A 12,207-nucleotide genomic window follows, 5' to 3' on the forward strand; every position below is an offset into this window, starting at 1 on the left:
GTAACCGACATGTGGTTTATGGCCCAAAATGAATCTCAGATCCCCATCTTGGAGTGGGTTCACACAGTCATGCAAATGTCAATAACCTACATTAAACCTAGATTTGAATGATTGTGTGGATCAGGCTCTAATCTAATGAAATGTCCTGAAAGAGCTCTGAAAGGGAATTTGAATCCCCTGGAGATGTGGTTAGACCAGGAGTTCTCAAACTTGGGTCCCCAGATGGCTCCCATCATCCCCAGACACAATGGCTGAAGACCTTTGGCCACTGTGGCTGAGAATGATGAGAGTTGTAGTCCAACAACATCTGGGGGCCCCACTTTGAGAACCCCTGATTTAGACTATCATCTCATCACTTCAAGTTGACGATTCCATACTTTGTGACTTGGTGATGTTCAGTTGGCTGGTTATGACCACGTGGTGCATGCAACACATTTTGATTAGGCGGTGCGTTTGAATGAGTTCAGATACTGCATATTGAATGAAAACTGAATGTCAGGCTAACATCAAACACTTTTTGTTAAGGCTGCAAGTAAACAAGTGTAAGCTCTCCCAATTCATCTCAATTTGCTTAAATCAAATTGGAAGATGGTTAATGCATTGATCATGTACATTTCAGCATCCTTAGATTAAGTTAACTGGATTCTTAACCCAAGCCTAAGTCTGACAGGCATTAATTAATTTTATTAATTGAAAATCAGGCAGAAGCATTTATTTAATTTGGATTGCGCTCATACAAGTTTAAACCCATCCAGCTTTCCAGAGTCTGGGGAATTAAACAGACACGCCATCCTCCTTGCCAGTGACTTTTTAATGCATCTTCAGGATGCTACCCAAAACACACACCCTTAGGATGCTAGTTTGGGGAAACTAAAATATGCTGCTGCTGCTGCAGTTGGAGAGGGAGATGGTGAAAACGCAGCCACCATTACTCCTATTGGTATTATATCCAGTGTGCCCCAACCATTATATGTTGCTCTTTCCACGTAGCTATGAAGCAACGGGTGATTTTGCAACCCCTTCAGTTTCCATCAGCAAATGCTTCCAGTAGTAAATTACTTTGTTTCTGAACTGCCATATCAATGCAAATTGAAGTAGAGCTCTCCCTTTTTGCTTTGTTCTCTTCTGGAGCGAGTACAAAAGTAGACGTTGTGTTGGGGTAGAGGGCTATAAAGAAGACGTTACTTTGAAAAGCGCAACTCCCTAGGGAGCAAGAGGTTGCCAGTTCGAATCCCCACTGGTATGTGTTCGAATCCCCACTAGATGATAGTACTGAGCTAGATGGACCAAGGGTCTGACTCAGTAGAAGGCAGCTTCCTATGTAATCCCCATGAAAAATGAGGATCTCCTGTATATAGCTCCTAGGGAGGGCTCCTCTTTGTAAAAAATGAGACGAGTCCCCCAATCAGGAGCCAACAGTGTGCCAGTGAGTTGGGGAGGTGGGAGAGGGAACGTGAAGAGCCAGTTGTCACTCAGTCAGTGCCCCCCCCTCCATCAGAGGCCCAGGAACATTTGTTGCAACTTCACCCCTGATGCAAGTTGTAGTCCCACAACATCTGGGTGCCCGAATCTGAGTACCGCCCCCCCCCCCAAACAGAGACTACTGGACCAGATCAGGCCGCTCCAGTTCTCTCCGCCATCTCCCTCCCAACTGTGCCGTTCCCGCCACACACACACCCCATCTTTCTTTGGGACAACTCATTTCCCACAATATAGCCGACTCCCAAATGAGTCTCAACTCCTAACCCGTCTCATCTTAATCCCTAATCTTTCCCTATTTCCCTGCACTAATTCTACAAATCCTGCAATAATCCTTTCTGTCTCGGCCTGCCTCTGTCACCCTGTCTTTATGTGCAGGGGTGAGGATGGAAGCAAGGGCAGGAGAAAGGAGGGGCCAGGGCATCCCAATACCCTCCCAGGGCAGTATTGAACAGCGCCACCTCCCGTGCCAACCACAAGTGCAGCATTTGCCTGCAGGGACAAGCACAGAGCTGGTTGCCACAACCCAAATCAGGGAGGGTGGGAGGAGAAGCATCGCGGCAGGCTCAAGCCCACCCACCCCTTTGCATTGTGGGTCAGCAAATATTGAGGGAGCAGGAGGGGGACTATGAGCGATAATGAAGAATATTTATGTACCGCTTTTCAACAAAGGCCCCCAAAGTGGTTTACATAGATATAAACAAAATTGCACCCTGTCCCCAAAGGGCTCACAATCTAAAAAGAAACATGAGATAGACACCAGCAACAGCCACTGGAGGGATGCTGTGCTGGGGCTGGATAGGGCCAGTTGCTCTCCCCCTTCTCACTGAAGAAAATCATCTCTTTAAAAGGGTGCCTCTTTGCTCAGTTAGCAGGAGAGGATCCTGTGCTCGCCTCAGTCTGGGTAGGACGGTGTGGGTCATGCTTCTCTCTCTCTCTCTCTCCACCTAATGACACAGCGGGGAAATGACTTGACTAGCAAGATCCTGGGAACTTCTGCATGCAAAGCAGCAGATGCCCTAGGAACATAGGAAGCCGCCTTCTTCTGGCTTCCTTGGTTCATCTAATTCAGTATTGTCCACACTGACAATACTGATAGTGGCTCTCCCAGATTTCAGGCTGGAGTTTTCCCCAGCCCTACCTGGAGATGCTGCCAGGGGTTGATCCTGGGACCCTCTGCGTGCAAAGCAGGTGTTCAGGTCTACCAGTGAGCTACAGACTCATCCCCACTGAGGCATAACCATTGTCTCAAAGTGCTTATAATCTGGATTCAGATCAGGGCAGGAAGGAAAAGGGACAAGGAATGGATGCAGTCAAATGCAGTGACAGTAGCCCAATCCAGTTGTTCTAAAGCTGGGTCCTACAGGGGTGCCTCGGTGGTGGAGTTGGTGTCACTGGCTGTACATGCTCATGGCTGCAAGATGCTTATAGGCAATTAACCATGAGCATACAGTGGGCCCACTACGTTGTTAAAACTATGCAAGCATCTTGTGGATACTCCATCAAGCAGAGTGGAAAGAGAACTTATACCTGGCTAGATACAAGCTTAGGAAACCCAAACTCTGAGTTCAGAGCCTGTTAACTGGGTCTTAATGTAAGGGGGTTGGGCCCTGATCAGCACCTGGATGGGAGACCACCAAGGGAACACATGTGAGCCAGTTAGGGCTGCTTGGCGAAAGAGTGGAGAATAAATGTTATAAATAATTGCATTAAAAGCATCTGCTTTAAGGTACGCAGAGGCTGCACAATACATACCACTGACCTCTTCTGGGCCAATGTAGAATTGCTTTGCAGTGTTTCTGACATCCAACACAGAGATCCTACATTTCCCGTTGCTCCTATTAACAGCCTGTGACAGGAGTCACATTTGGAGTGGCAAATAATTTTCTCCTTGGCTGTTGAAAACAAACCCCACACATTCTCATCTTCTTTGGGCAGTGGGTGTTTGGAAAAAACCCTTCGTGACCATTGCAGTTCTCGCCCTTGGCTTCTAAAAATACGACACATTCAAAAGTTAGTAGAATTTTCCAATTGTTGTTTGCTTGCTTCTCCGATGAGCCCAGACCGGTGTACGGTACATGGCTATGTTTATCCTCACAAAAACCCAGTGCTTTAGGTTAGGCTGAGAGATGTGATGGGCCCAGAGTTACCCACTGAATTTCATGGCTGAATGGGGATTTGAACTCGGGTCTCCCTGGTCCTAGTGCAACACAGCTAAGAGTTGTTTAGCTGATAGTGTGCTGCTAACCCAACCCCGTTTCCTTTCCTGCCTCACAGGGACATACCAGGGCCAGTGGCTTGGTGGGATGCGTCAGGGATATGGTGTCCGGCAGAGCGTACCATACGGCATGGCTGCGGTTATCCGATCGCCCCTAAGGACCTCCATCAACTCTCTGCGCAGCGAACACACAAACGGCACAGCGCTGCACCCTGATTCTTCGCCTGCTGTGGCGGGGAGCCCTGCCGTCTCCCGGGGGGGATTTGTCTTGATGGCTCACAGCGACGCAGAGATCCTGAAGAACAAGAAAAAGGGGATCTTCCGGCGGTCCCTGCTGAGCGGGCTCAAGCTGCGCAAATCCGAATCCAAGAGTTCCTTGGCCAGCCAACGGAGCAAGCAGAGCTCTTTCCGCAGCGAGGCGGGCATGAGCACCGTTAGCTCGACGGCCAGCGACATCAACTCCACCATCAGCCTCGGAGAAGGTGAGGCAGAACTCTCGGTCATCGAAGACGACATCGATGCCACCACCACCGAGATCTACGTGGGCGAGTGGAAGAACGACAAGAGGTCAGGCTATGGGGTCAGCCAGCGCTCCGATGGGCTCAAGTATGAAGGCGAGTGGGCCAACAACAAACGTCACGGCTACGGCTGCATGACCTTCCCGGACGGTACCAAGGAGGAGGGGAAGTACAAACAGAACATCCTGGTGAGTGGCAAGCGGAAGAACCTCATCCCGCTGAGAGCCAGCAAGATCCGCGAGAAGGTGGACCGGGCTGTAGAAGCTGCCGAGCGTGCCGCCACCATCGCCAAACAAAAAGCGGAGATTGCGGCTTCCAGGTAAGGAAGCTGCACCTGCTGCCATTTTGGGTTGCCAGATGTTGGGAAAGAGGGATGGGGAATCCCTGCCCTCTCCCCCGCTTGTGTGTGGATTTCCCCACCACAAGGTCATTGTGAGACACAGTCCGATGGTATTGCATTGCTCTAGATCAGCGGTTCTTAAGCTTGGGCCCTCAGATGTTGTTGGCCTACAGTTCACATCATCCACCCTGGCTGGGGATGATGGCAGTTGTAGTCCAATGATATATGGTGACCCAAAGTTAGGAACCCCTGATCTAGATTAAGGAGTACCAATGTAGAGGCAAGGTCAGTGTCATGTTGTGTGACAGTTACCTGAAAGTGTTGTTGTTGTTTTTCCCCAGCACGGAGGCTGGGCTCATTCTTCTCCGTGCACTGTCCCCACAAAAGATAAATTTTGCTGCCTTCTCCAGGACGGTAATCTGAATTATGAACTAACTTAGATCAGTTTGGCTATTTGACACTAGAACAAAGTTTTGAAGGACATGTAGCAAAGATTCCAAGTGGAGGAGGAAAAAAAGAGAATTGAAAGCACGGGCAGCATGAGTTGGAGATATTTGGAAAGGGTAAAAATGAGTTTGGTGGAAGAAGACGGTGGGGTTGGTTGGGGAGTTAGGGTAGCTCAGCTTGTGAGCTCAGCTTATGAGCCCACCTCCCTCCGGGTGAATATCCTTAAAGGCCAATGTGTGATTTAAGGATGAGTGACACGTATGGAGTCTGGAATATGTTTCGATAGATGGTTCCCATGTGCCTTAAAACTATTCCAGAGTGGGATAACCAAGAGGTTAGCTGTGGGATTCACTGAAGAGGATAGGGCATGTTGATACAACTGGTGTGTGTGCATGCATGTGTGCAGTTTCTGCCAAAGACTTCATTTTGTTCCGTGGCATTGTAGAACCAAATATTTCCTCGGCGGAGACACGGATACTTTTAGCAGCAATTACTTTCTTAGGCCTTCTTTTAGGCTGTTCTCAGAGATGGAAGATCTTTTGCCCTTGTGTGCATGCAGGGTTCTTCTGCATCCTAACAGGCAGACACTGAACTGGTATAGCTCTTTCCATGAGTGCATCTGTGTGCCAAGAGGGGCTGTACCTGTTAGGTTTTTGTTTTTTGTCTGGCACAGAACTGTTAAAGGCACAAGGAATCCTGCTAAAACTAGGGTGGTAACTCAGGGCGCAGAATAGCATCCTGGGAAACACCGCAAATGCTTGCGTATCAGTCACATTTGTTTAATGTCTGTTATTGCTGTCGTTGTTCATGATGCTTCACAGAGAACAAGAGATTCAGGTTCTTGACCTGAAGTGCTTATAATTGAAAATATGACACAAAAAGCACATAGGAGCCATAGTTCAGCGGCAGAGCGTCTGTTTTGCATGCAGGAAGTTCCAGGTTCCATCTCCAGGTAGGGCTGGGATGGACTCCTGCCTGAAGCCTTGGAGAGTTGCTGCTGGTCAGTATAGGGCTGCACAACTTCAGCCGGCCAGCTGCTTTTGGACTACAACTCCTATCACCCCCAGCCACAGTGGCCAATAGTCAGGGACGATGGGAGTTGTAGTCCAGCATCTGCAGGAGGGCCAAAGTTGCCCAGCCCTGGTGTAGACCATACTGAGCTAGATGGACCAGAAGAACATAGACGGCAGCTTCTTATGTGCTCAGCATATTCCTTATTCCAGCAAATAGGAGCTATCCCATTAAACAGGGACAGCTGGAGCCTATGAGGGCCAGTGGCCAGAGTTGGATCAGTCCCAGGCCCCTAGCTGCCAAGTTAGGTGTCTGGGCCAAATTATTTCATCTCATTGCTTCCCGCCCCTATTCAGGGTGGGTATCTATACATCTATAAACGGGCATTCAGGAGCCTGAAATCCTTTTCCAGCCCTGGAAGCCACTTTACAATGGAGAGCAGCGGCATCGTGGATATTGGCTGAAAGCTGTGGATATCCCCCTCAATTTCTTTCTGGGGGAAGATAATAGCCCAACCTCTCCACCCCATTCTCAGGCAGGGCCTTGATTACAGTCCCAAACGCTGGCCTGTGTTCAGCCCACAGTTCCTCGCCGCTGCCAGCAAGTGAGAACTTCTCGTTCTGAAAAATCCCTTCATGGCCCAGGAAGGCACAGACAGTGTCTGGCCAGACGGATCTTTTCCGATAACAATAATCATAGCTGAATGGCTCTGAGCACCCATGGGACATGCCCAGTTTTATTGTTTAATTACACAGATATCCCAGATTTAATTAGAATGCCGACGCAAAGAAAAAAGAAGCCCATTTACTCTGGAACACCATGATGACCCCCTTTCTCTCGTTCTTTCTGGGGGCCCAGATGGGGGGCCCTTTCATCCTAATCCCAACCTGAAAAAGTTCTTCTTGCTTGCTTGCTTGCTTTTAACATGCATGCTCCTCTTTCCCTTCTCCTCTCCTCTCTCTCTCTTTTCTCCTGCCCTTCTCAGCTGATAGGCTTGTTCACACAGCCAAGCCAGGCAGGAGAGGAGAAGAGTTCCCTGGCAGTGCAGGAGAAGCACCCAGCCTGGGTAGCAGAGCCAGGGACTCTCCTGATTTTCAGTTGAGTGCTTGCAAACGTGGATGTCCTGCAGGGGAGGCGAGAGGAGGCAGTTCCCCTCCCCCTCCCCTAATTAAGCCAGTCCCATTGAATTCACTGGGGCTTATTCCCAGGAACTGGGTAGAGGACTGCAGGCTTTGCCCCCCTCCAGAACAAACCCTGCGGATGCCTGTGCTTGCAAGCATTAAGGTCGGAGGCAAGGAGAATGATCCTTGCGAGGTGGCAGTTGGGTAGGCCAGCTTCCTCCCTTACCTTGATAACATGCTGGGGAGGGAAATCTGGGTAGGGCATGCTCAACCTACCCAGCAGCTGCCTGGCCCACAGTCACTCTCCCTGCCTCCTACCTTAATGTCTGCAAACACACGGCCAGAAATCGGGAGCAGAGATACCTTTTCCGCCCAGGGTGGGCACTTGTCCTATCCTGCCAGCAGCTGTGTGGACAAGCCTAACAACATCTGCCTTGCAGAGACGCTCATTTAACAGTCACTTCTTCTCTCTGGAAAGCTCTGTGAGTTGCAGTTTGGGGTGGGTGGGTAGTTGTCGAGATCTCCAGCAGAGATTTCTTAGCACTCACACTAAACTACAGTTTCCAGCAATTTTGAGATGAAACCCTGAGAGCTAAGCTGGTAGCGAACCAGTATAAACAGGAGTGGCTTGTCCCAACGGGCCGGTGGGGGTGGGGGGACCGAGGAGGCATGGCTGCCTCTCCTTCCTGGAGCTCTGTGTGCTCCTCTCTCTCCTGCCCTGCGCACTGCCTGCAGGCTGGCCAGTCGTCAGGTAGAGCTACGGCTCTACCTGATGGTTGGCCAGCTGGCCGGCTGCGCAGCTCTCATTAAGACTGGGGCAGGATGGAATGGGGGAGATGGAAGAATCAGGATGAGCCACTCCAGCATACAAACATGTAGTAGAGGCATCCCCTCTCTCTCCCCCTTCCAAAACAAAGCAGGTGTGGGAACAGGGAATCTGTGGGCGAAGAGTCCCCCATATTCCCGTTTCCTAGCGTCTCTTTCTCACTCTCATCCAATTTCCCTGCATCTGTGACTCATCTCACTGTCTCCAAGCCTGCTTGAACAATCCATCCAGAGGTGATCATCTCAGGATTCAACCCCAGAAGAACCGCCCTGTCCTCTGTTTCACCATCCTTATCCCAGAGCTGTTATTCTGAGGACAGCGTCTGGCTGGCTCGTATCCAGGGCTCCTGCAATGCCCTCCTCTGACGGGAGCATCTTGGGCTGTGTTGTAGGTCGCATCCATCCTACAACCTGCCTACGAGTGCTGCTGGGACGTTGCTCTTCCACAATCAGCCGGAAGTGGGTCTTTTTGGCGGGGGTGGGGGATGGCCGCCCCATTGTGTTCGCCACCCCATTGGTTTGGCAACTGGGCCAAAGCAGATTTGGGTAGTCTCTTGGCTCGTTCTTACAGTTGCAGTGGTGGTGGCATTATTCCCAGCCAGGAAGTAAAGGGTTAATCTCACCTCTAGAGATGAAGGGATGTGGTGGGGTGGGAATGGGGGTGTCTCTGCATTCTTGCTTTTGTTTCAGCTGTTATTCATCCATCCATCCATCCATCCATTCATTTTGTCTGCCAGAAGGAAGGAGATATAGTATTCTTCTGACCGACCTGGCATATTTTAAAAAAGCGGTTCAATCCAAGCAATACAAATGTCCCTATAATATGAGCAATATAGAAGAACATGTGAAATGGTTTCAGTATTGCCCAAACTGCATGGGCATAGTCGATTTCTGAGCGGTATTTTCTTAAATCTGCCGTCCAAAACAGCAGAAGACCAGGCATCAAACCGTACCAGCAAGAAAGCTCTCCTCTGAATTAGAGTGGTCAGATTTGTGAGGTATGCAGCTGTCTGAGGGTAGTTTGAGAAGCCGCCTGGAATACTACTAGGGGCAACAAAACTTAGACACCTTCCCTCAACTCCCATCTCAGAGGAGGCTGCGTAAGGACCCCGAATGCAAACCTCAGGTAGGAGCAGCGAAACTCGCAACAACCGGAGGGTTCAGATTGGAGTTTGCAGAGGGAAACCTCAGGTGGCTTTTTGAACAGGACAGAGGTTCCATGCATTTGGACATACAACAAATCCTACAAACACGAATATGATATGGTCCGTATCGTATTTGTATTCCATGCTTTCAGACACAGAACAAATACAACCTCTGCCCCATTTAACTCCGGTTTTCCATTATGTGCAAATGCAGCCATACTGAACACCTTTAATCATTCCTCATAGAACTGGCTTTCTAGATCTCCCACATCTTTGTTGCCCTCCACTGAACTTATTCCAGTTTATCAATGTCCTTCCTAAAGAGCTGTGCCCAGAACTGGACATAGTGAAATCTGACTAATACAAAATAGAATGTAGGCCTGTTCTTACAACCTGTGCGATCATAGTTAAATAGGATTAACTATGATCGCTGAGCCGGGTGCTCCTGTGGAGTGTGCCGTGAGAACCTGCGCTGTGCTGGCAATCATAGTCTCACCGCTGCACGCTTAACTAGGATTAAGTCATGATTGGCAGCTACAGTCTAATTGTAGTTGCTGATTGTAGTTTAATCATAGTTAACTGCAGGGGCAGGACTATGATCTCCGGTATAGCACAGGTTCTCACGTTGCGCTCTACAGGAGCACACCTGGCTTGGTGATGGTAGTTAAACCTTTAACTACAGTTGTAACGGGTTGTAAGAACACGTCCTGTATACATTACTTCTGTTATCTGGTCACTGTGCCTCTGTTAATGCAGCCTGATCGCATTAGTCTTTTTAGCAGCTGCATCACACTGCTGGCTCATGTGCATTTGTGGTTGTTGGATTTGTGCATGGATTTGTGCATGCACCACCCAGCAGATGTGGGTGGTGGCTGCCTTAGCAGGCCCGTCAGAGATTATATGGGAATCTACTCTCTCAAAATTCTTGCTGTGATGGAAACAGCTGAGCACAGAGAGCTCTTTGGATGCTAAGAAATGCTGCCCCTTGGTCCTGTGTGGTCTCCTGCAGAGAACCTGCAGATTATCCTTGTAAAGCATTTCCCCTTAGATTTTTTTTTCTGAATGGGCCTGAAAATAAACGAGGGAGGGAGCAGGGGAGGGGAGGAGTTGGCCATTCAGACCTAACTGGATTAGATTAATTGTGTGTTTCAATCATGTAGAAGATTCAAAGTGACACTTAAAACCCTTTATCAGAAAGCCTGCCGGCTCCCTTATCTGCAGAACGTGAATGAACCCCGTGGGCATGCTAGGCTGCCGTGTCTGTTTGATGGGGTTTGTAAGGATGTTTGAAAAATTACTGTCAAAGCTGGAGAGAAAACAGACGGCACAGCCAGCTCTCTCCCTCTGCCTTCAGAGCTACGGATGTCTCGTTCCTCTCCTGATTCCCCACGGTGGCATTGCGAAGGGTGTGCCTTGGGTGGCAAAGAAAACAGGGAAATGTGCATAATTCCAAGTCCACATTACGGGGCTGCAAAATGGGCAGAGGGGTGCAGAGAGTGCAGAAGAGGCAGCAGATCTGAAGGAAGGCTGCAGGACAGGTGAACAATGTGGGCAAGGAGTGGAGAGACCAGGTGTGCAGCAAGGGCTTCAGTGCGGTGGGCTGTATCCCTGCAAATCTTGTCCGGAAGCCATTGGCAAAATCATGAGTGTCTAGATATTGTACTGTATATTGTTATATTGTAAACGGTGTTTTGTAAGAAAGTACGGGCAGAATCATGATTGTTGGAAGTTACTACTTATCTGTTGTGTTGCATTTTTGTCTGGTCAATGACTGAAATAAAGATTCCATTCCTTTCCATTCCAGATCTTGTCCCCGCTTCTGTCCCCAAGTTTTCAGCTGACATGACTAGTCTGTTTTCCAGCTTTTTTCCTCCTCTTTTTTTTAAAGCATCTTAAGAACCAGAACTTTGCAGATATATAGAAATCATATTTAGCATTTGTGTAGCACTTTTGAATGTACAGAGGGGCTCGCATGAAGGGAGAGCTTGGAAGATGAGAGCTGGTCTTGGGGTAGCAAGCATGACTTGTCCCTTTAGCTAAGCAGGGTCTATCCTGGTTGCATATGAATGGGAGACTAGAAGTGTGAGCACTGCAAGATATTCCCCTTAGGGGATGGAGCCGCTCTGGGAAGAGCATCTAGGTTCCAAGTTCCTTCCCTGGCAGCCTCTCCAAGATAGGGCTGAGAGAGATTCCTGCCTGCAACCTTGGAGAAGCCGCTACCAGTCTGTGTGGACAATACTGAGCTAGATAGACCAGTGGTCCGACTCAGTATATGGCAGCTTCCTATGTTCCTATGAATTATTTCAATGAAATCCTTCTGTAAGAAACGATAATCCACATTCTGCAGATGGAAAGGCGGAAGCTGAGAGGAAGTGGTTTGCCTCAGTCCAGGCACTGCTGGGGTTCTCAGGCTTGGCATCCCCAGATAGTATTGGACTACAATTCCCATCATCCCCAGCCGCTTTACTGTGGTGGGAGTTGATGGGAATTGTATCCAGCAGCAGTGGAGAGCCACTCTTGCCCCAGAGCAGGGCTGCACTATTTTGGCCCTCCAGCTGGCTTTGGTCTACAGCTCCAGCGTCTGGGGTCAGGGATGATGAGAGATGCAGGCCCCCCCTGCAGGAGGGCCTGTTGGGGTTTTGTGATTATTCAGCAAAGTGCCAAGGAAGCTGCCACTCCTGTTACAGAGTGCAGAGTTTAGTGGTTGCAGCTCTTTAAGGGACACGCGTGGAACAGATCACTGGAGAGTCTAAACTAAACACGATTTACTGGTGAAGTACATTTGGGATAGGAGAGACCTATCCTGTCTATCAGCTACATAATGAATAGGGGGGGCACCTAATGGCGCAGCGGGGAAATGACTTGACTAACAAGCCAGAGGTTGCCGGTTCAAATCCCCGCTGGTATGTTTCCCAGAGTATGGGAAACACCTGTATCGGGTAGCAGTGATATAAGGCATCATCTCACACTGCGCGGGAGATGGCAGTGGTAAACCTCTCCTGTATTTTAGCAAAGACAACCACAGGGCTCTGTGGTCGCCAGGAGTCGACACCAACTGGACAGCACAATTTTACCTTTAGGGAGAGATAAGTTTCCATCTACT

General features: G+C 49.2%; 1 protein-coding gene across 1 annotated transcript in view; it reads left to right on the plus strand.

Moving 5' to 3' along the window:
- JPH3 (junctophilin 3) overlaps positions 1–12,207 on the plus strand; it is a 72,388-nt gene that overhangs the window by 16,925 nt on the left and 43,256 nt on the right. Inside the window, exon 2 of the mRNA XM_053271438.1 lies at positions 3,757–4,534. Within this exon, the coding sequence (XP_053127413.1) occupies positions 3,757–4,534 (778 nt within the window). The remainder of the gene's footprint in view (positions 1–3,756; positions 4,535–12,207) is intronic.

The sequence above is a fragment of the Hemicordylus capensis genome, chromosome 9, assembly GCF_027244095.1.
Source record: "Hemicordylus capensis ecotype Gifberg chromosome 9, rHemCap1.1.pri, whole genome shotgun sequence".
NCBI lineage: Eukaryota > Metazoa > Chordata > Lepidosauria > Squamata > Cordylidae > Hemicordylus > Hemicordylus capensis.